Below are 23,861 nucleotides of genomic sequence, written 5' to 3' on the forward strand. Positions count from 1 at the left end.
AAAAAATAAATGTTTGAGGTGACGGCTACCCAATTACCCTGATTTGATCATTGTGCATTATATGAATATATCAAAATATCACATGAACCCTGAAAATATGTACAACTATTATTCATCAATTTAAAAAAGAGGATTGCAGAGAACTTTTTTTTTTTTTTTTAAGAGATGGAGTCTCGCTCTTTTGCCCAGATGAGTTCAGTGGCATGATCATAGCTCACTGCAACTTCTGACTCCTGGGCTCCAGTGATCCCCCAGCCTCAGCCTCCAGAGTAGCTGGGACTATAGGCCTGCACCACCACACCCAGCTAATGTTTTATATTTTTGCAGAGATGGGATATCGCTATGTTGCAGGCTGGTCTCGAACTTCTGTGTTCAAGGAATCCTCCCGCCTCGGCCTCCCGAAGTGCTGGGATTACAAGTGTGAGCCATTGGGCGGGCCCAGAGGACCTTGTACATCATGCTAAGGGGTTGTAGGTACTGCTGAGACTGAAAGGTTTGAAGCAGATGTCACATATATACATATTAGATAGATCCCTCTGGCTGCAGTCTGGGAGATGGTTAGACAGAGGTAAGAGTGGAAGGAGAGAGTCCAAACAGGAGGCTACTGCAGAGGTATTAAAACAAGCAAAAAGTCATGGGTCTAAACAGGGTCTGTAATGCTGAGGACAGAGTGGAGAAAGAGGTGGTCGCTAAGACTCGTCTCAGAAGTGTAATCAACTAGCCGTGGGTACATCATTGGGTGAGTGTATGTAAGGGAGTGAGGCAGGAGGCAAGGGTGACTGCCTAACAGGTGCAGAGAGACGGCCCTCTGTGTCTCCGGTCTCCTCAAGGGGTGGTCGGAGGGGAGGGCCAGGTCAGAAGCCAGAGAAAGAAGTTTGGAGCACAAAGGAGGGAACCCCAAGAAGCCAGGTGGCAATTCTGAAGCCCTGCCCCTGGCTCCGGCCCCGCCCCCGGCTCCACCTCTTCTTCCTCTGCCCTCCCCCCAGCCGCGGCTCATCCTCGAGGGCGGAGAGAGGTGGCATTTGAGTCCTCCAGTATCCCAGCAGGCAGTGCAGCCTAGAGACGCTGACAAAGGAGCGGAGGAGCAGTCGCAGCTGCTTTCCAAGGAGCCGGTGTTTCCGAGGTGAGAGTCCCCCACCGTCCCGTCACCCACTTCCTCCGACTTCAGGGAAACGTGGAAGTTACGTGGCCGAGCGCCCCCGCCTAAAGAATGACCCATACTCAAAGCCCGAGCTTGGCTCTGTGACTGACAGCGGGGCTCCACGGCGCCGGGATGCGGGTGGGCGGTGGAGAGGTGGCGGAGGGGGCTCTTATCTGCCCCGTCTCTGACTGTCAGTGGCCCTGCTGCCCGCGATTCTCGGCCCCGTGGTCTGGTCAGCTGGCGTGTGGCTCGCTCCTGCCCGGGCGAAGGCAGGCTCGGGAGCCTCCCAGTGCCTGCCCGGCGGAGTTCGGTTGCCCCAGGGATGCGGCTCCTGGGACAACTCTTTGGCGGGGGTAGTGCGGAGGGCTGGGGGAGGGAGATTGACTCCCTGTTCGGGGTGACACCGTCCTCGCCCTTCCTCCAGCCCAGCCGGTGCCCCGGGCGAGCAACTGGAAGGAAATCAGCAGGGCTGGACCGAAGCGTCCCGGGATGGCTTCAGCTCTGCTCTCTTTGCCTGGAGGGAGATGAAAGTAGGGTGGAGAGGCAGGGAGGGAGAGCGAACGCCTTCCTGGAATAATGGGGGAGGGGGCAGGGGTACGTGGCCTGAATCCTTCCCCCTCCCTGGACCTCAGCACGGATCCTGATGGTTGCACCAGCTGCTCGGCTGTAAACAGGCTCACATGACCGGTTTCACATGGAGCCGGCCGGTGTGGGGACGAGGGCTGGAAGGCTGGGCCCCAATCAGGTGGAGCTGAAGTCCTCTGACAAACCGTTTTATCCTCCCTCTCCAGCCCTCCAGCCCTTAATCAATGTTCTGTGGTTTTCCCCTTTGGGGAAAGTAACTGACATCTGCTCTCTCCGGGCTGAAGTAGCATTTCTGCTCCAATAGAATTGAAGAGATCTCACGTCGGGGAAGAAGAGGGCAAATATTAAGTAAAAATGGTCCCAGATTTTTGACCTTTGAGGGAAATGAGAAGACACAAACCTGAAAAATTGGGTCCTTTGGATCGTGCCTAAAAAGCAGTCCTGTGCTTTTGGAAGACATTGCTTTCTTAATGTGAATTCCAGACAGTAGGGGAAAAGTCTACTTTTTCAGGCAAGGCACACATGGAATTTAATACATTCTTAATGATGATCTTGTCCACACTTCCCTCTGAGCACTGGAAAATGTGCTAGAAAATTGCCTAGAAAATATCGTATGCAAAATACTGAATAGGGAGTAGCCACCAACTTTTACATTACACATTATTTGTTATAAAGCAGTGGGAAGTTTGGAAAACAGGAAACAGGGCCAAATGTGTCTTTCAAATTGTTCATGTCTACATACCCAAATAAGACTCGAGATCAAACTAGTTTCTGAAGCATTTCTAGAACTCTCAAAACAACAGAGGTTTAATCAAATACCAGGATATTTGGACTTCAGGAATTTTTTAAATCTGAGGGGTAGTTGTGATGGATTCCCTATACATGTAATGTATAATTAAATATGATGGACAGTATTCAGTGGAAAGTTATCCCTTTATAAGCAAAGATAAAAAATAGAACAAATAGCTTATAAAATAATGCATGTTTTTAAATTGTTCACCCACATTTTCTTCCCAAATGTTTTATTTTTATTTTTTTTCTCAGAGGGCTTTTACATTTAACTCCATTTTCTGAAAGCATAAAACAAGAAATTACAGGAAAAACTCATTCCCTAATAACCCAATAAAGTAAATAATTTGCTACTGTAATTTTGCTGTTCTTAAAGAAGTCTAAGACAGAAAGTAGACAATTTATTTATTTTTGTAGACTGGGCCTTAAAATGGGAGAGGCATTTTAAATTTTGCTTAAAACTTAAGAAAGGATCAAATTACCAGTGTTACTCTGAATCTTGTTTTGCCACCTTGTAGCATTCTGGAGAGTCTTGCCCTACAATAAATATTTTAAGTGATTGACTCTTTGAGGCTCTTAATTTCTTCATCTGTAATATGAAGGTTTTGTTTTATTCTCCAGGGTCCCCTATAGATTTCAAATTCCATAGAAGAGTGCATTTTTTGATTGGGAACTATTCTTGGACAAAATAAGTTGGTCAAATAAGCCCAGATATCCAGAGTCATAATATAAATAGGAGTTACACCCTGAAATTCTCATTAGGTAAATTAACTATGTAGTTGACCTGTACCTCTCTCTTCATCAGGAAATTGAAGATGGCCTTGGCTGAATCCTGCCTCCAAAATTAGAAATAACAGCTCTACTTGACTTTCTTGACCTTCAGGGAATAGTACAAAGTCTGATTCTTTCACTCATTCCAGCTTGTTCCTAAATTAAGCAGACTATGTGATTAGTGATGAAATTAGAATAAAAAAGGAAGGCTATAGCAGCATCTCAGTTTTGCAGTAGCTTGGTTAGATCGCCAGAATGAATGTCCAGTTTTCATTTTGTCCGGGTTCAAAATTTAATTTTGTCTGCACATCCAGAAATTATCAGGCATTGATTCACACTAACCAAACTCACAAAAGACTTCTGTTAACATGAGTGCCAATTGACTAACTTACAGTGAGAAATAGAACTGCGAAGCAAACCAGAAGACTCATATATGAACCAAGAGACCCTTTGCTCCTGACTATGTGGAAACACTAGAACTTGCTCTTGACCTCCCCTTTTTCTAGAGGCTCTTCAGGCTACTTCTTTCAAACCTAGAGGTTGATATATATATTTGACAAGAGTACAACTTTCTTTTATATAAAAACCATTTATTTCAGTCACACCTTTGCATGGATATATTCTAGTCACCTGGTTGAACTTGGGTCACCTCTAAAACATCTCTAAAATCTGTTTCCTCTCCATTCCTACTGCCTTAGTCTAGGCCTTCATCATCTCTTCATGCCACATTCATTCAACAGTTATTTATTTTTTATTGCAACTACTCAGGGGTCAGGTGTTGTGCTTGATTGGTCAATGGCACCCACTCTCCTACTTCAAATCTTACTGGGTCAGTTCCCTGCCTAAAATTCTAAAGAGGTTTCCCATTGCCTGCAGCAGTTTGCAAAATTTAGTGTGGATCAGAATTACCTGGAGGACATGTTAAAACACAGATGGCTGGGCCCCAATCCCAGAATTTCTGATTCAGTAAGTCTAGGGTGAGAACCAAGAATTTGCATTTCCAGCAAGCTCCCAGGTGAAGCAGCTGCTACTGCCCTGCACTGCACTTTGAGAACAACCAGCATGGGGAATCAAGTCTAACCCCCCCAAAACTTGGCTTAGAAAATCTTTTACAATCTGGCTCTAACTTACCTTTCCAGCCTCATCTCTTGCCACTCCCCCCATATATGCTATTTTTTAACCACATGCAATGCCAAAGCTCATTTTAAGCATGGCTTTCATGCCTCTACACATGTTCTTCCTGGAATTTACTGCTCTCTACTCCTACTACAAACTCCTATTTGTTAAGGCAGATAACTTTCTTTAGGCTCCTTCTCACATCTCCTAATTACTGCTCTATATCTGTTTTTCTGGCTAGACTGAGTTTTTGGAGGGCTGAGACAATGTTTTCATCTTTTCTCCATATTCCCTAGCCCAGTGCCTGGTATATAATAAGTGCTTAGCAAATGTTTTTTGAATGAATTTGTGATTCTAAAATTTCTGAGCATGCTACATGTAGCAATATATATATGTCATATAATGAATCAATATGGATTTTGCTTTGAGAATTGCACACCTTGAATTAACTGAAGACATAGTGGATGTTGTAACATAGAAATAACATTAATTATAACCAGGTTGGAAATAACACATTTTTTAAAAATGAAGTTTTCAAAAAGACATTACTGTAGGGTATTCTTTTTTTTTTAATCTTAAAACATACACTACTCAACTTTTACATCTTGAATATGGAATAGTCTATCACTACCTGTCATTTATAGGTAGCAGTCAATCCCATTAGTAAGATAGCAAATGATACCAAAAATCCTAGAAAATATATAAAAATAAAATTGCCAGTTATTGAGCAATGCACATTAAAATATAAAATGAACATCATAACATCATTTGTTATGACTTTAAGGACATACCAGCCACTAAAAACCCTAATAGACAATACTGTAAATTCAAAGAGGAAGAGAGCTGAGTTTATGAAATAGGAGGGAAAGAGGTTTTAATACAAATGAGACTAATGGAAAGGAATTTATTGTGCTTAACTATTTAGAATTTAGTTGGCCATTGGCAAGGACTGCACCAAGTATGGTGGAAGGAGATAGTCCCTGTGCCAAGATAAAAGGGAGTAAACAGCAAGAGCCAGAGACAGGTAGTTAAGTAGCTTGGTACGTTTTGGCCAAGCAGACAGGTCACTAGTTTCTGGGGAAAGTTCTACTTTGAATCACCCTTGGCTGTTTTCAAACTTTGGACCACTTCAATACAAGAATTCCCAAGGACCACTTATTCCATTTGATCCTTCTTGCAGCCTCCTCTTTCCATAAAAAGGTGTGTGTTGGGAGGGGGATGCAAATGAGAATATGCTGTGGAGGTGGTTTCTGTGCTCCTTACCAGTCTCTAAGTTTTGAATCTGTAGTAATAAAATTGAATTGATAAAAATTGAAACGACCCTGTTTATGTCAAAGCCTTATTATTTTTTCCTTCCTCTGGTCAATGCAAAGTGAGGAAAACAGAGAAAATAATCACAACACTTTGGGGTATTGGTCTCCCTGGACTGGTGGTGGAAAGCCTGTGTGAAGATTTCAGTGTTTATGCTTCTTTTTGTGGGAGAGTAGTTTGCAAACTGGTCACAAGGTGGTGTGCACACATAGGTCTTCTTTCAAATTTCATTCAGGATTGATTTTCTGTGCCTTTGATACAGGGGAGGAGGCCAAGGCAGTTTCCTGTATCACCAGCTCCCTGCTGCACTGTCTGCCTGTAAGGTCAGGGGTATGTTGGAGCCTCGGATTTCTAAACACTGCTGGCCTGCAGCTCTGAAGAGCCAGGGGAAATGAGAGGGAAACAGGAGGAGGGAAGGGGGGAGGAGAGGCAGCTGGGAGTGCTGATTCTCTCTGCTCTCCTCTTACCCCAACCCATGGCAAGCAGCCACCTAAGATTTACTGTTCCTCTAATTAGGATCCTTTGCCTGTCTTTTATGGACAAAATGTGTTCAGCTATGGGGGGAGCATGTTCCCCGATGGAGGAGACAGTTATTAGTAGACACCTGTAAGATAACTGATAAGCTCCCTATCTGCTAAGTGCCCAGCACTGAGCTTGGGTCTATGAGGGGTACAAAAACAATCAAAACCACCCTACAAAAACCAAGATGGCATTATACCTGAAATCTGATTGAGGAGTCAGTGCACACAAAACAAATGTCAAAATATTCAACCTGTACAGTAAGTACATTAAAAATATCATAAAATTGGTGAGATCCGTATAGATCAGAGTGGTAGAGGGACAGTGCAAGGAGGGGGAGTTTGAACTAGGCTTTGAAGAATGAGTAATATTTTGCTGTCCAGAGAGGTTCTTGGGACAAACCATGGTTATTAATGCCTTAATGAATAGTTACTGACAGCCATAGCTGTTTCATAATCAGGAAAAGAAACTGTATGCAACTCAGTAAGTGAAATCGTCTCTTGATTTTTCTTTATAAAACTGAAAATGAAATACTACAAGGCAATACAGACTTGAATGTAACTTGAATTTTGGATCATCCTTTGAGAACTCTGATCTTGAAAAGCAGAGAAATTTTCTAGAGACGAGGGCATGTGTGGTAGTCAGCATCAGGGGGACAGGACTTTTGAATTGAGACACAGAGGAGATGATGACTGTATAAGGAAGTGTGAGCCTGGACACCAGAGTTTTGCCACCAATACCCTGTGCAACCTTGGGTAAGTCTCTTAACCATCCTGCTGGGCCTGCTTTCCTCATCTGTCAAATGAAAAAGATTGAGAGCTAACATTCTTTGACTTGGCGTGCACTTGACTTTTGGAAAGCAACTTCATAAACCGATTTGCAGTAAGGTTTTACCGGCTTAGTATATAATCTCTCCCCAGGATTTTTGCACTTTATCATTTTGTAATAAGGACTGGAGCAAAGAGAAAGTGTTAGTCTCTAGAAAACCATCAATTAAAGGCAGGTGTTATGCTTCATTCTGTTTGCTGGCAGAGTTGCTAATATTGCTCTGGTGGCCTGGTGCTAATTCTTCCCTAATTTCCACTGGTTGGAGTTTAGGAGGCAACTTATATCCTAGCCAAGATAACTAATAAGTGGGAACAGGGATATTAAAAGAAATAATAGTAAACTGCTCAAAAATGATTAAACACTTGTTTAATAGTGACAAGGTGCTGGGCACAGTGGCTCACGCCTGTAATCCCAGCAGGTGGGAGCATAACTTGAGGCTAGGAGTTTGAGACCAGCCTGGGCAACAGGGAGACCCTAATTTAAAAAGTAACTAGACGTGGTGGTACACACCTGTAGTCCTGGCTACTTGGGAAGCTGAGATAGGAGGATCCCTTGAGCCCAGGAATTCGAGGTTCCGGTGAGTTATGATTGTACCACTGTACTCCAGCCTGGGTGACAGAGTGAGACACTGTCTAAAACAAATAGTGACAAGGATTAAAGCAGAGAAGCAAGACGCTAAGAACTTAAAAAAAGAAAAAAAATAAAAATAGTGACAAGGAAATAGCTTATTCATGATTCATGGGAAAATGTGTACATATTCGGCTCAAAAAGAGAGCTTAAAAATTAAAAGAATAAGAATTTCTACTATGCCATTATTCAAAGTTAGCAAAATTTCTACTCTGACCTGTGCCAACTAACCTCTCCTTAATGTTAGAACCAAGAGTTTAGCACTTGTCTGTGTGGTTAATTTTGAGTTCCATCTCATACTCTTCTATAATAGATAGTTTTATATTAGAGTTGTATATGTTCTTAAGTTTGCAAGTCATCTTAAATAAACCTTTGTTTTTCTCATTATGAGTTTCTATTGTGTGTAAAATTATTTAAAATAATCGAAATTATTCTATTTAACATAGTTTAAGGTTTTCAATATGTTATTAGAGGATCATAAATTAGAAAATGCAGTAACAGATTTTTCACACATTGTTTCTAAATTCTCTCTTGTGTTTCAAAATTGGCACTTTTTTCAAATTAGGCCCTACTAGAATTGTTGTTGTGTAATTTGATCTTTTTTATTTTTTCAAAAATATTCACAGGGTTCAGAATTCAAAAGACAGAAAAAGATATCCAGACAAAACTTCCTCCCTTCCCTAGACACTCAGGGGCAGACGTGGGTATCCTTCCAAAGATTTCATCCATATCCAAGACAATTGGTTTACATATTCATTTTTCTCCCTTTTTCATACAAATGGTAGCATATGCTACACGCTGCATTGCTCCTTGCTTTTCTTAGTAAACACTACGTCTTGAAGATCAGTCCATGTCCAACTACACAAAGAGCTTTGTCTTTCTTTTTGACAGATATCTGGTATCCCAGCAAATGGATAGACCACACTTTATTTAATGAATCCCCTATTAATGGACAGTTGGACTGTTTCCAGTCTTTTGCTACTAACAACAACAACTAGCTCTTGTTGAGTGCCGAGATTTGTTCTGTGTGTTTCACATAAATCATTTTATTTAATCCTCAGTGCTATAAAGAAAACCTTTCACATACGTGATTTCACATAAGGGGAATATATATACTAGATAATTCCCTAGAAGTAGAATCTCTGGATCTGAAAATGTGTGCATTTGATTTTGGCAGGTATAGTGGTTATGCCAATTCACATCCCCACCAGCAATGAAAGAATGTGCCTGATTTTTCCCACCATGTGCTATCAAAATTTTGATTTTTGCTAATCTGACAGGTAAAAAATTTTATTGCAGCATGGTTTTAGTTTGCATTTCCCTCATGCATGAGGTTAAACATTCTCTCATAAGTTTAAGAATAATTTTTACATCCTTTTTCTATGAAATATTATAGTTTGCTCATTTTTAAAGTTTCATTTTTGATGATAATTGTATATGCACTTTTAAATTGAGTTGTCTTTTTCTTAATTTGTAGGTTCTCTATCTAGTAGGGAAATTAGACATTGCCTGTGATGTGATTTGCAAATGTTCTTATATAGTTTTTTGCCATGCAGAATTTTAAAAGTTATGTAGTTGAATTTATCAGTATTTTTTGGTTTCTGGTTTTACATCATTGTTAGATAGCCTGAGATTATTTTTTAAAAATTCCTATGGTTTCTTCTAGTGCTTTTATGGTTTTATTTATTTTTACAGTTAAAGCTTTGATCTGTTTGGAATTTACTCTGATATAAGGAGTAAAGGATAAATCCAACTTTATTTTTTTCTAGATGGATACCTGGTTTAACCAACATTTATTGATTAACCTATCCCTCACAAATTAGAGATGCCACCTTTTATCCTAAGCTAAATTCTCATCGTGATAATTTTAGAATGAGATGGTGCATATTATTTAGTGATATCAAACTTGACTGTTTTCTTCCTAATAGCCAAGCTTCCTAAGAAAGTAATTATAGAGCTTATTATTTTCTATTGAAAAAAATGAAATGCCAAACTTCTGAGGGCACATTATCCAAATAGGAATGTGTATGGCTTTGAGCAAAAGAAAGAAATTAAAAACGCTAAATTAGAATTATTTAATCAGATGCTTTTCAGAATAATCTTAGTTTTACTGAAACGGACAGTTTGGTATAGGGGAAAGAATACTGGACGAGGAGGCTGGAGCCATTCCAACCTTGTTTTTTTTTATCTGGTCTCTTTATAATTAAACAATAATAACAAGAAATACTTAGAGAACATTGCCTGGCTTATAGAAAGTCCTATCTAAGAGCTTTACATACAGTATATTAATCCATTCAGTTTATGTAATTAATAAAGAGTTTGTCGTCTGTTATGAATTATACAAATGTTACATATCATTACTAATAAAAATGTTGATAGGCCCTTTCAGCTCAGTCAGAAAAAAACCCCACAAAAATCCAACACTGTTACCATTGATATACATGCTATAAAGTATGGCTAGGAAGCCAAGTGATTATCTGAGACAGCCAATGAACTAAGTGCCTTCCCTTTCTTTTACCTTCACATTTCTATGCCTTGCATATGCTGTTCCTTTGGTCTGAATGCCCACCCCCAACACATAACCATGTACCCTTCTTTTCTTTAAAGACCACTTCAAATTCATCTCCTGGCCTCTCTCCCAGGTAGAATTACTTGTGTAGTCTTCTGATTGCCTAGCATTTCATAAACCATGGAATGCATTATAATAGAGGTTGCCTCAATATTTTTGTCATCAATTACACTTGAACTTCTTGAGGGCAAGGCCTGTACATTATTTATCTTTGTATCTCTGCTCAGCTTCTGACGTAGTTCCTGGCATATAATAGATGTCCAGCTGAAAGAAAAGAATGAAAATTTGCATACTTGATTATACAGATCCTATTCAATAGAAGTTGGAAAGGCCACTAACAGAATCAGAGCATAATGAGTCCCGAAAGCTGGTAAAACCAAATAATTTATTCATTTGTTTTATTTCTCTTTGAATGTATGAGAACCTGAACTTCAAACTATTCAATGGTTTGCAGCCTATTTTAAAGGTGTGATCTACAGGGTGAAAATCAGATATTTTCTCTAATCGTATGTTTCAGCTTTTGCATTTTATTTTTAAAAGCCACACTTAGGGTGCTTGCTAAATAAGAATATTGGTTAAAATAAGATTGGGAAATACAGAAACATCACACTTATCAGTCAGACAGACTTACGTCAGCTACAACTATCTGGAACATATTCAAGAACCCCAGAGGGAATCCAAAAAGGCCTCTGAAGTTGGAAGAAAATAGCTCACACAAAACATGTGTACTTGATGTAGGAGGGGAGGCACATTGCCACTGGCATGCCAAAGCCTACTTACTACTGAGTTTGAATTTTCATAGAACACTCCAAGGACTGCTTTGCAAATGTGGCTATTCGTCCTCTTTTCAAGGCATTTTAGCTTGTCTTGGGTTTCAGTAGAAAAAAGATTAACTCTCCCATCCAAGCTGCCAAGACAGCACTAAATAAAGCATAAAGCATTGTTGACGTGAGTGTAAAAGTGATTCTCATGTTTTTCTCCTAGAAATCATGGAAACTTTGTGTTTTATTTTTAAGTCTCTAAGAATTCTGATTGACTCATGTAAAATCAGTTGTGATGATACTTAAATTATTCAACTTTTAAAAAAACCCTGAGGTTTGGCCAGGCATGGTGGCTCACGCCTATAGTCCCAGCAATTTAAGAGGCTGAGGCAGGAGGATCCCTTGAGCGCAGGAGTTTGAGACCAGCCTGGGCAACATAGCAAGGCCCCATCTCTGAAAACATTTTTTAAAAAAATCAGCTGGGCATGATGGCACATGCCTGTAGTCCCAGCTATTCATGAGGCTGACGCAGGAGAGTATTGCTTAAGCCTGAGTTGGAGGTTGCAGTGAGCTATTATGACGCCACTGCACTCCAGCCTGGACAACAGAGTGAGACCCTGTCTCTTAAAAAAAAAATAAAAAATCTGGCCAGGCTTAGTGGCTCACGCCTGTAAACCTAGCATTTTGGGAGGCCAAGGTGGGAGCATTGCTTGAGGCCAGGAGTTCGAGACCAGCCTGAGCAAGAGTGAGACCCTATCTCTACAAAAATAGAAAAATTAGCTGGGCATGGTGGTGCGCGCCTGTAGTCCCAGCTGCTCGGAAGGCTGAGGCAGGAGGATCACTTGAGCCCAGGAGTTTGAGGTTGCTGTGAGCTATGATCACGCCACTGACCACTGACTCTAGCCTGGGTGACAGAATGATACCTTGTCTTAAAAAAAAAAATGGGGTTTAAAAGGACTGATGTCCCCTTGGATCTCACCTCTTTGAAAGGGGATGATTAATTTGAGAAATACTTCTTTATTCCTTTGAGTATTTAAATAATTTGTCATAGATTGAAATCCTGAAGGTGAAAGGAACATGTATAAACTTCTTGGATAATTTGGTAAAAGTTATATAAGTAAGAGAAAAAGTCAAAAGGCGTGTGCAAATGATTTAGGGACCTATTTTAATGCATGTTAAACATGCTTTTTTTGGAGGGACTATAGGTTAATGAAAATAGGTATCATTCAGTTTTCTTTCTTTCTCCTTCTATTTCTAGATTGCCAAAATGCTTTGGAGTTTTTAACTGAATCTAAGAAAAGTCCAAAATAGATTTGAGACTATAAAGACAGAAGCTGCAGCAAGGGGGATTCAGTGTCAATGCATCAACAAAAAAGACAACCAGAGTTAGTGGAAGGAAATCTTCCTGTTTTTGTGTTTCCCACGGAGCTAATATTTTATGCAGATGATCAGTCAACACATAAGCAAGTGTTGACTCTGTATAATCCCTATGAGTTTGCCTTAAAGTTCAAAGGTGAGTCTCCCAGGTCTATTTTGTGGATGTTTAAATGGTCCCTACTAATATTGTACTTGTAGAAACTAATTTTTTTTTAAAAAATACTAATGGCCATTGTGACTTTTTCTTTCAGTTTTGTGTACTACTCCAAATAAGTATGTTGTCGTTGATGCTGCAGGTGCAGTAAAGCCTCAGTGTTGTGTGGATATGTAAGTCAACATCACTTCCTGGTAACACATTTTAAGTGTGTTAATATTTATGTTTTTAACTTGCAAAAAAAAAACTTTTTATTGAAGCTGTTTCCACATAGGCATTTATTATATTTTGAATTTTTGCTGAAAGTTTGTCTGTCAAAATTCTTATTAAGAATTTTCTAAGAGTCAAAACAGGTCAACCAAATATTTAATAATATTTCATGTTGGAGCCAAAGTATGTGTTAGTTTGATGAACATTTTCTCATTTTTGTGGTTTTAGTCATAGCAGGGATGTTTATGAAGGTAAAGTTCTGACTTATTCCTTTAAATTTCTCCATCTATAATAGGGAATTTAGCTTTTTTGGATCATCTTGCTATTATAGTGACATTTGGAAAACTAATAGTACTATAGTCTAAGAACAATAGTAATATAAGTTCATCTGAAATGGCTCAGCTAATAAGCCTGGAATTTACTCTATATAAACAGGAAGCAAGTGTGTAACTACTCATCTGTAAAAGGTTATCTGAGCTCTTCCAGATAATTTCATTTTAGAGTATCAGAAAAAATGATTGTTTGTTCAAGCTGTTCATGTTTAATTTTCACTTTAGAACTAGTGGTGACCAGATGGATCCATTGACTAGCCTTAATTTAAGCTACCAAATACACTGTATTTGTTTAAATCTTCTGTGAGAATGAGCAGATTCTTTTTTTGAATACATTTTCATCAACTCAAAGCCATAAAATGATTTATCTTTGAGAACATGTTTTTGCACATTTCTTTTGATTTTCATTCAGTACACAATATGCAAGGACTATTCCAAAGAAATGTAGTCTCTTGCCAAATAAATGTTACCTTTGACCTAATTGTTTTGTGTTCTGTAGTAAGAATGAAGTGAAATAAATAGAATTGCAAAAAAAAAAAAAACCATAAAAATTACAGTGCTTTATCCTCTTCTCTTTAAAGAAATACAGAAGTGGAGGATTACTTACTTATTCAATTGCTTATTTTTACTTGCATGCATGGAATTCAATTTTAAGTCTAGGGTGAGCTTTGTTACTTGAATAATAAATAAGTGGCAATAGAAATTTATGAGATGTTTGTGGGGAAGAAACAGTTTCATATATTCCTATTTGGTAAATATTGCTACACACAGATACCCAGAAAAAAAATCATAGCTAAAGAGAGTTTTCTTTACCTATCATTCTTTTACTTAAGACTTTTATTCTATGTTTTGGAGTATGTGCTTTCATCAGATATTTCAGAATTACCTATTTCGTTTGGGATTATACTGTGATTTCTTTCTTTTTTTTTAGTAGCTTAGCAAATTTCTGTTTTTGACTATTTGGTTATAGTCAGTTAATATTGTTTTACTGTATTGAAATATCTTGCTGCATTCTGTTTGACAGGCCCCAGAAAGCTAAACAGCATTTGCTTTTTTTTTTTTTTTTTTTTGCTGTTTTCAGTGTGGTTCGTCATAGAGATGTTCGATCCTGTCACTATGGTGTAATAGACAAATTCCGTCTCCAAGTTTCCGAGCAAAGCCAGAGGAAAGCTTTGGGAAGGAAAGAGGTGGTTGCTACTCTTCTTCCATCTGCAAAAGAACAACAAAAGGAAGAAGAGGATAAAAGAATAAAGGAACATTTAACTGAAGGTTTATTTTTTGAGCAGTCGTTTCAACCAGGTAGTTTTGGGTTGTTTTTAAAGCCCTTTTGAGGTCTTATACATTTTAGCTATTTAGTTATAATTATTTTAAATCAGGGAGCTAAGAAGAATTACTAGAAAAATAATCTGCCACTTTAAACCTAGTCAACTACTTTAAAACTGAACCTAGAGAATCGGGTACCCAAAATAGACCAAGAAGCCCAGAGCTGGACTTTCAGAGGAGAGAATGCCCCTCACTGGACTAGGCTGCAAGGAGAGGGCAAATGTTGCTGTAGCCTTTTAAATATATCTAGATTTAAATCTATAAATATTAATCTGAGACTGTACGTACCATACTTGATGATGCTAGTACAATTTGGCAATTCTATACTTTTGCTTCTATGACTTTCCTATATCCTTTCTCATTTAATTAGTTCAAAGGAGGAGAGAGATTGTGTTTGGCAATAGGCCAAGCTTAGTGCACTGTTCATATTATTTTGAAAAAAAAATCTCATTAAAGTTGAAGTTAATTAAACTAAGTAGATTATAATATCCCCTGTGGGCTATTAATTGAATCCCTCTCCAGTCCTCATTTCCTTCCAGCTTAGATAGTCAAAAGTGTTATGATATATTCTTTCAACATTGACACTATCCTCATATTCAACTCTTTGGATGTTATTCCCCTTTCCTCTTAACTTCTCATTATCTCCTCCAAACCTGTTATAAGAGGAGGAAGATAAAATTTTCCATAGAAAAACATGGAAACTTTTTGATAATGATATATGAATGTGATAGCAGCTGTCCTTGAAATTGCAACATGATATATGAGGGATTTTTTAAAAAATCTACTTGTCATTACATTAATTCATAGATCCATATCAATTTGGTCGTTTTAGAATGGTTGTTTCTTTTATTTATTTTTTAATCTCCTAAATGTTCTCCAGGATAGAATGTTTATTTCAATAAGATAGAGAGTAGTGCCTCTTTAATTTACTGTTGGCAACTATCTCTTCTCAGGCCATGTAGGGAGGGCCCAGATTTTCTGGTGATAGCAGGACTAGGAACTAGACAGTAGTTAGAAGACTCCTTTCTTCTCAGCAACTATTACTAAGTGACAGGACCAGCTTTTCATCTTTTGAAGCTCAAAGAGAACCTCTGTCAAATGTCACCTTGTCAGATCAATATTGTAAAGTTGACTTATTTATGAAATGCAAGTTTCCCCTTTTAGAATGATTCCTCTAGAACAAGAAAGGCCATTTAATGAGTATTTGTTTTTTGATGTTAAATTCATAATTTAAAGTGGTCATTGGAGCTCAGTTTTTTATTTAACAGACTGGTAGAAGAGTCAAAATAATAAGGGTTAAGGTTTAGGGGTGTGTATGTCTGTGTGTCTATTTGTATATGTATATGTAAGGAGAACTTTATTCCTTTTATTTTTTTAATTTATTAGAAATTAGGTAAAAATCAATAATTACGGTATGAATCATTTTTATAACGAACCTTGGTATCTAAAGTATATTAGAGAATTCTTCTAATTGTAAAATTGGAGTAGGTAGATGAATGAGGATGAATGAGGCGATATTGGCATAATAACGTAGTGGTCTCTGTTTTTTTGTGGGGGAGGATCTCTAAGCCATTACTGTCAGGAAGCTCAATGAAGGTAGGCACCTTATTTTTGTCTTGTTCCCATTGTGTCCTCAGCACCTAGCACAGGGCCTGGCACAGAGTAAGTTACACAGCAAATGTGTGAATGAGCTGAGTTAGGAAGGCTGGACTTCGTGTCTGGTGAGGGTCTATGGGATTGGTTTTCTTAGGCTTACCAGGTTCCTATGGCTATCGCCCCTCTGTAGAGGAAGGACAATACCACAGCAGAGCCTCATTCACAGCCCTGGCCAACGTGTCCTGTTTATGGGTATTTACCCCAGTGTGTCTAATAATCTGCCAGTAAGTTGAGTAAAGTTTTCTTCTTTACTAGAGCATAATGATGACTGATTTAGTCTCTGTTGACAAAGTCATATTTTTAACTTGACCTGTCTATTACATTTGTAGTGATTTGTGTGTGGGCTCCAGTATGTAGAATACTCAGGTTTTTCATTAAGTTTCTCTGAACTAAAACGTTGAAATAAATTGAGATTGTTTTCTGGGAGGCTTTTCAATGTCATTGTTTTTGCAAGTCTTTCGCTTAGAAAATAGTTCAACAAAATCATGTCATTAGAAGTATTAGAAATGCAACAGTGTTGTGAGACTCACCATTAGCTGGAAAATGGTTGATGGCTACATCATGAAAAATTTAGACTTTAAAATGTATTGAAAAGTCAGTAAAAATGAGAAATATTTTCTTAAATTTGTTGTATAAAAGACATGTAGCAGTAATGTTCAAGAAAGAATAAAGCACCTATAATTCCATGCACTTAATAAGTCTTACGTAAGTATTCCGTGTCATTTTCTAGACCGTACCTATGTGTATAAATTCAATTTTATATTTTGTGGATTTTTTCATTTAACAAAAGTCTAACTGTTAAATTAAGAGAAACCCACAAAGTATACTTTCATAAAATACTAGAGCCCAGGTTATTGAAAAGACATTTAAAAAGATACAGCTGAATCTTAGTAGGTTTATCTTAATTACATTATTAACAAACTGCTATGACTATGCTGTTTGAATCTGTGCCCGCTGGCTTAAGAAAATTATGCTCTTTATTATTGTTTATAATAATAAAAAATTGAAAATGACCTAAAAGCCCATCAACCGGGAATTGATTAAATCATAAATATTTATAAGATGGCGTGCCAGGCAGGCATTTACAAGGATCTGATAAAATGATGGGTATTTATATATTGTCATAGAAAAAGCTTCAAATGTATTTCTAAGTGGGGGGAAAAACAGTTATATAACAGTATGTATAAAATGGCCTCATTTATGTGAAAGAATTCTTTTACATGTTTATATGGGCATTTATGAAATCTGAAAGGATATATACCAAGCTGTAACCGTGTTATCTCTAGGAGGATGGGATTACAGAGGCACCTTTATGTTTTCTATTTCTGTATAACATTTTTTACAATAGTCACCTAGTACCAGGGGAAAAAAGCTCTTTCCATTTTGAAAAATTTCAAGCTTTTATGCAAATGTTTTTGAAATTTCTCTAAATACTAAAAATTCTTTGAAATTATCTTTATTGTGGGTTTATAATGAACAGTGTAGCTGTAATAAATGTTTTCTTTAAATTCATCCTTGCAACATAATATATAAGGTTACTTCATTTATTAACTAAAATAAGACGAGTTTTTTTTTTTAGATATTTATGCTATTATTTCATCCCAAGCAATAATCACTATAAAATCTGAATTTGTTTTCACCTATCTGGCTTTAGTAAAGTTCAATTAAACTCCATACAACAGCTAAGGTATTAATAATTTAGAAAAGCTCCATTTAATAATAGAATGAACAACATTATTTCATTAATAAAACACAAAGATTGTGTTGCTGTTGGCTATTCCTTTTAATGAAAGGATGGGTATGGGAAACACTACATAATAGAAAATGCTGTTATTTGGTTTCTTAAAAATACAGGTATATGTATGGTACACAGGCAGCCAGAACTATAGACCAGCAGGCCTGACAGCAAAATTTTATTTTAAATCTTTTAAAATTTTATTTTATTGTAGGAACACTTAACATGAGATCTACCCTCTTAAAAATTTAAGTGTATAATACAATATTGGTTAACTACAGGGACAATGTTGTAGAGCAGATCTCTAGAACTTACTCATCTTCCATAATTGAGACTTATGCCCATGATTAACAACTTGAATTATCCTTCTTCCTCAGCCCCTGGCCATCACCATTTAATCTGATTCTATGAGTTTGAGTATTTTATTTTATTAATTTTTTCTTTCTTTCTTTTTTTTTCTTTTTCTTTATTTTTACACCCGGAATTCCCCACTATATATGTGTATATATATATATATATTTTTTTTTTTTTTTGAGACAGAGTCTCACTCTGTTGCCCGGGCTAGAGTGCCGTGGCGTCAGCCCAGCTCACAGCAACCTCAAGCTCCTGGGCTCAAGCATTCCTCCTGTCTCTGCCTCCCAAGTAGCTGGGACTACATGCGCATGCCACCACGCCTGGCTAATTTTTTCTATTTTTCTATTTTTAGTAGAGACGGGGGTCTTGCTCTTGCTCAGGCTGGTCTCAAACTCCTGAGCTCAAGCGATCCTCCCGCCTGGCCTCTCTGAGTGCTAGGATTACAGGCGTAAGCCACCGCGCCCAGCCAAGTTTGAGTATTTTAGATTGCACCTATCAGTGAGATCATGCAGTTACTTGTTCTTCTGTTACTGGTTTATTTCCCTTAGCATATTTGCCAGATATTGTTTCTGCTGCTTTCTTCTTTGCTATAAATGGGAGAGCAGAGGGCAAACACATTCATAGGCAGCTTTATAATGTTCCAATAGTGCTGTGTTTTTTTGTGTGTGCTCTAATGTTTTCAAAATTGGTAGCAGGATGCAGTTATTAGGTCCAAACCTATCTAGAGACCCTCCTGAGATATTTCCAGGAGATAGTAGAGCTCTTGTGTAGTGGGCTCAAATGGAGTACACACAAGGAATCCATTGGGGCACGGGATGAAAATATCAGAACTTTTATTTATATTTATTTTAGCACATTTTACAAAAATTCTGTTTGGATCGTTTGAGCCCAGGAGTTTGAGGTTGCTGTGAGCTAGGCTGACGCCACGGCACTCTAGCCCGGGCAACAGAGTGAGACTCTGTCTCAAAAACAAAATTCTATTTGTATGTTTTATATTAAGTATAATAGTATAGAATTCATGCATATAATTTATAAATATACATGCATTGATGATACATGTTCAAATACTTTCTACTGACTAGGGTGGGATGGGGGTGGTGGTGACCACTTTGCTTTTCAGTAGGAACTCGCTACCTCACAATGCCATCCCAACATTCCATCCTGTAATGACTCAGAGAAGTTAAGTCATGGGCTACCAGATTAGTCGAGCAGATAAGCACCCAAGGTATGGGATGAATGGGGAAAGAGTCAGAGACCTTAGACAAAATCAGAATCCTGGTGAGTAGTGGCCAGTTTATGTGAAGGAACTTTCGTCTTAACGTTTTTAGAAGCAAGCTCAGAGATTTTTGTCTTTTTACAGAAAACAGCACTGTCTCTTCAGGACCTAGTTTACTAACTATCTTCCTGGGAGTGGTGTGCATTGCAGCCCTGATGCTGCCTACACTGGGGGATATGGAATCGCTGGTGCCTCTCTACCTCCACTTAAGTGTGAATCAAAAATTAGTGGCTGCTTATATCTTAGGTAAGGGTTTTAAAATGCATTTGGGGCATATGTGTAGGGCTTTATGTGGGTTTTTTTTTTTGGATGAACAGATGAAAGATTGCCTCATGTTGAGGTCAGGTGCACTTGAACATTTAATTTTTGGCTCACATTTAGTTCTTTTAGCTTATTTATCTAGTACTGAATACTGTATTCAATTTTCTTCTGCTGACTTAAAATGGTATGAAACATGTATAAAATATAAAAGGCAAATATTCTATGATACAGCATTTCTACTTTTAGGAATTGCTCCTAGGAAACACTTAGACAAAGTACATATACTGATAATGATAAAGAATGCTGCTTTTTTAAATACCATGAACCTTTCTCTTTAAGCCAGTTCCCTTATTTCCCGTTCAGTCATTCTTTCAGTCATCCTGGCTTGAAATATTACAGTTAATTATTTCAATTGAACAAACAATTATTCAGTGCCTTCCATGTTTTAAGGATTAGGGTCTGGTGATGAATGACTCTTTCCTCATATTTTCCTCTCACCTCTGCTTAGATGCCAACTGTTTTCCGTATTCCCTCTCAGTATTCCTTAGCGTGTGCGCTCACACTTCCTCTCTGGCTCTCTCTTGCACTCTCTCTCTTTTCTATTTTAAAATTGTCTTCTAAAGTGTCTCCCTACTTTCTGACTGTGTTCCTTCTCTCCCTACTTCTTCCTCCCATTTTCTTGCCCCAAACCATCCCTCACATGACTGTCAGATTGATTTCCGATCTGTTTGGTTTCACAACCACCTCCTACTGCAAAGCCTTCAGGGGCTCCCCACAGTCCACAGGATGAAGTATAACTCCATGGTTTGGCATTTGAGACTCTCCACAATCTGAGCTAAGCTTGTCTAGCTGCTTCCCTCTATAAATCCTCACATGGAGCCTGTTAGATTATTCATTAATTCCAGAAAAGCTCCTCTAGAGTCCTGGTCCTTCACCTGAAATGCCTTCCCATCTTCTAAGGCTTATCTCAGCTTTTACCATTGGGGTCAACTTTTCTGACTGCTCCATTCCTTCCTACGTGATCATTCTCCTACTGTGTACTTCTTTGTCACACTTTCCTTACCCCTCATTTAGGACTGAGCATATTCTTATTTTGTTTTTTGTTTTTTGTTTTTTTTTTGGTTTTATATGTGGAGTCTCTTCAAAAGAGAGACAAGCAGAGCAGGAATACTACGCTTCTGTCTCTTTGTGGCCCTAGGGCCCTGGGATGCAGATAAACTCTCAATGTTTCTACTGGCAAAGTCTGCTGGCTTTATCCACACTCTCAAACGGCACGACTGCTATTATTATGGCAGATGTGACTGGATAAAGTAGGAGGTATGTTTGATGGATAGATTAGCTATGGCCAGACATTAGTGATTTAATTAAATCTGTCCAGTGACTGCCCATTGCTGTAAATTGGATTTCTTCTGTATAATATCAACTAAATTCAAATTGACTTTGAGTTCTTGGTAGGGTGCCTGCCTATGTGCTATGTTTCTTTTGCTCATTTTCTTTTTTGTCTCTTTTTTTTCCTGGCTCCTCATTTGCTCCTTGAGGTCCAAACAATTGCTTATCGAATGGAAGATTGTATAAAATGCGTATCATTAACTGTTCTCCATTTTTCTTCTTTCAGGTCTTATTACAATGGCTATACTTAGAACATGAGCAAGGATTTCAGTTGGCTTCTGAAGTAAATTTATCTTGAAAATATGAATGTGGACTGCCTTTTATCTCTTTCACTCCATTAACACGCTACAAGCTATTAAATGATTTTAAATGATTGCAAATGTATAATACATTTTAAATTACTCTGTAATTTTATTTGAAGGACTCCAGCACATTATGTTACAGACAGCAAGGGTGCTTCTGAGTGTCACCAAGGAAATTATTTGAAGAAATTCCTTTTATATTTATGCCAGTTGTATGAAAGGCTTTAATTAAAACACTTATTTTCTCATCTTTTTTTTTTCTAATTTACTTTGATTGTTAAGGGTCATGTGTCCTTCAAAGTTAAAGACCTGAAGGAGCAAACTGACCAGCATAGGAATAAAATTACATTTATTTCCTACCTAAGAACATCAATGTTACTATGTAAATTATACGTTGCCCTCTATTATTATAAACAGTTGCCATGGTGTTTTTAAAATAAGAGTTTTATAGTTAATGTATGGAGGATTAAAAAAAAAGGTACTAAGGGATCATGCTTACCCAGGGTTCCACAGAGACAGGATATGTTTAATTCATCTTGTGAACTACAGAATGGGTTGTGGTCCAGACACCAAGCATATGGGTTTTTTTAAAAAACCTCACAGAGTAGAGTGACCTCTCTATTTGGTCTAAGAGTTCTAAAGGAAGATAGGCATTTGTTTAGTTAGTTGATTCACCCTGACTTTACCTCTGGTTAATGCTTTATGTTAATAGGGGGAAAATCCCTTTATCTTTTGTCCCAAGCTCCTTGCCTACCTGCCTGTGACTTGCCCAGACTGGGATTACCAGATACCAGGTGATTTATGTGGAGATGATTTTTCACCTTTAAACTGTAAGTCAAGTATAGAAAACCCCTGATAGCTGTGTCTATTTTATATCAGTCACTGAGACATTTTTTAAGTTTTTATTTATTATTAAAACAACTTTGCCAAAAAAGCCCCCTAAGCACAACTATTTACATTTCTTTATAGCCTCTTCTGATCTCTAACATATATATGCAGTTTCAACTGCTATTGTCATAGGAACTGATCTTTTGTCTTAGGATTTTTATCTGAAAGCACAATGCATTATTAAGAGTCTCTTGAAAATCATTCAGATCTTTTTACAGGATGAATTTATGCACTGCTACTGTAGTATTCTCAAGGAATATATGTAAACATAAGTGTATACCTGAGGTTGGTTTTTGTAGGAAACAGTACTCTGCTTCTAAAAACTTTTATGTCTAGTCTTTCATAGGAAATCCTCATTGTTTAACAATTTGGGGAGCATAAATCATTAAATGGATCATGTGTGTACATTGTGTAATGACTGAAAAGCACATAAATGTAATCTTTGAACTTTGTAAAAAAAATTATATTTGGAAGCTATCCTTGTTTCTCTATCCATCTCAAGTCCTCTGTGTGTGCACGTGTGCAAATGCACGCGCGTGTATGTATGTGTGTGATAACACGTTGTAAAGAACAGAAATTACTTTAAAAGAATAAAAAGAAAATGGAGACCTGAGTTTCACATTGATTTAAACATTTTATTTGGGTTACCGCTAAGGAGCTCAATGTTTTAGCTCTGTTTCCTAAAGTTGTCTCGTATTCCTGTAGTTAAGTAGGAAAAAATGAACAGGGAAATATATCAGCTAGAAATGTCTTGTCTCTTAATTTACCAAGGGAGTTAATTCATTTTTTAATTTAACTTTTTGAATAGCTAACAATCACATGCCTCAAAAATCAAAAACTATAAAAAGGTATACAGTGAAAAATCATTCCTCACCATCCCTGTCCACCCCAGCCCCTTATAAGTGACCACTTTTATTAATTTAAATATACTTCTTGTGTTTCTTCATGCAAAAACATAAACAGACTGAGTATCTATTATCTGAAATGCTTGGGGCCAGAAGTGTTTCGGGTTTCGGATTTAGGGATGTTTGCATACACGTAATGAGGTATCTTGGGGATGGAAACACAAAGTTCATTTATGTTTCATATACATCTTATACATATAGCCTGAAGGTAATTTTGTTTTTCCCTTGAGGACACTAAGTAAACTTGCGCACCTGCCTTTTGACGACAACCTATTACATGAGGTCATGTGTGGAATTTCCACTTGTGGCGGCATGTCGGTGCTCAAAAAGTTTTAGATTTTAGGATTGGGGTGCTCAACCTGTACTTGCTTCTTTTATATATAAATGATAGGAGTTTTGTGAGTAGCAGGAGACCTGGGACTTGAGCTGGCTCTGGAAGGGTGACTTTGATTCACATACAGAGAGGAGTTGACAGGAAAAGGCAAGGATGCATGTGCCAAGAGGTGAGGAGAGTTGTTTTGCAACAATGTCTAGGGAGGTATTTGAGACTGTGATGTGTATGCCATTGTTTCCTGCCTACTATGAAGAAAACTTTACTGCCATGATTCAAAGGGATGAACTCTGGCTCTTAAGGAAAGAACCAAGTTACCCAAGGGGCCACAGGTTCTACAAAGTTTAATCA

General features: G+C 37.9%; 1 protein-coding gene across 3 annotated transcripts; it reads left to right on the top strand.

Moving 5' to 3' along the window:
* The first annotated feature begins 1,023 nt into the window (after nucleotides 1–1,023).
* MOSPD1 (motile sperm domain containing 1) lies at nucleotides 1,024–22,887 on the top strand. 3 transcript variants are annotated; one of them, XM_069462983.1, is made up of 6 exons: nucleotides 1,024–1,123; nucleotides 12,276–12,530; nucleotides 12,646–12,721; nucleotides 14,172–14,389; nucleotides 19,519–19,680; nucleotides 21,311–22,887. In XM_069462983.1, the coding sequence occupies exons 2-6, from the start codon at nucleotides 12,377–12,379 to the stop codon at nucleotides 21,340–21,342; spliced, it is 642 nt and encodes a 213-aa protein (XP_069319084.1). In that variant the 5' UTR covers nucleotides 1,024–1,123; nucleotides 12,276–12,376; the 3' UTR covers nucleotides 21,343–22,887. The 3 variants fall into 3 exon arrangements, with proteins under 3 accessions (XP_069319084.1, XP_069319085.1, XP_069319087.1); XM_069462984.1 differs by lacking the exon at nucleotides 21,311–22,887 and adding an exon at nucleotides 16,200–16,293 and having other exon boundaries at nucleotides 19,519–19,564; XM_069462986.1 differs by lacking the exon at nucleotides 19,519–19,680.
* Nucleotides 22,888–23,861: the final 974 nt, after the last annotated feature.

This window comes from Eulemur rufifrons, chromosome 30, assembly GCF_041146395.1.
Source record: "Eulemur rufifrons isolate Redbay chromosome 30, OSU_ERuf_1, whole genome shotgun sequence".
Classification (NCBI taxonomy): domain Eukaryota; kingdom Metazoa; phylum Chordata; class Mammalia; order Primates; family Lemuridae; genus Eulemur; species Eulemur rufifrons.

What these genes read in the sequence shown, in the direction of transcription:
- MOSPD1 (XM_069462983.1), top strand. Translation starts at nt 12,377, where the DNA reads ATGCATCAACAAAAAAGACAACCAGAGTTAGTGGAAGGAAATCTTCCT. An exon ending in CCTCAGTGTTGTGTGGATAT is followed by an intron (nt 12,722 to 14,171) that starts GTAAGTCAACAT and finishes TGCTGTTTTCAG; the next exon opens with TGTGGTTCGTCATAGAGATG. An exon ending in TGAGCAGTCGTTTCAACCAG is followed by an intron (nt 14,390 to 19,518) that starts GTAGTTTTGGGT and finishes GTCTTTTTACAG; the next exon opens with AAAACAGCACTGTCTCTTCA.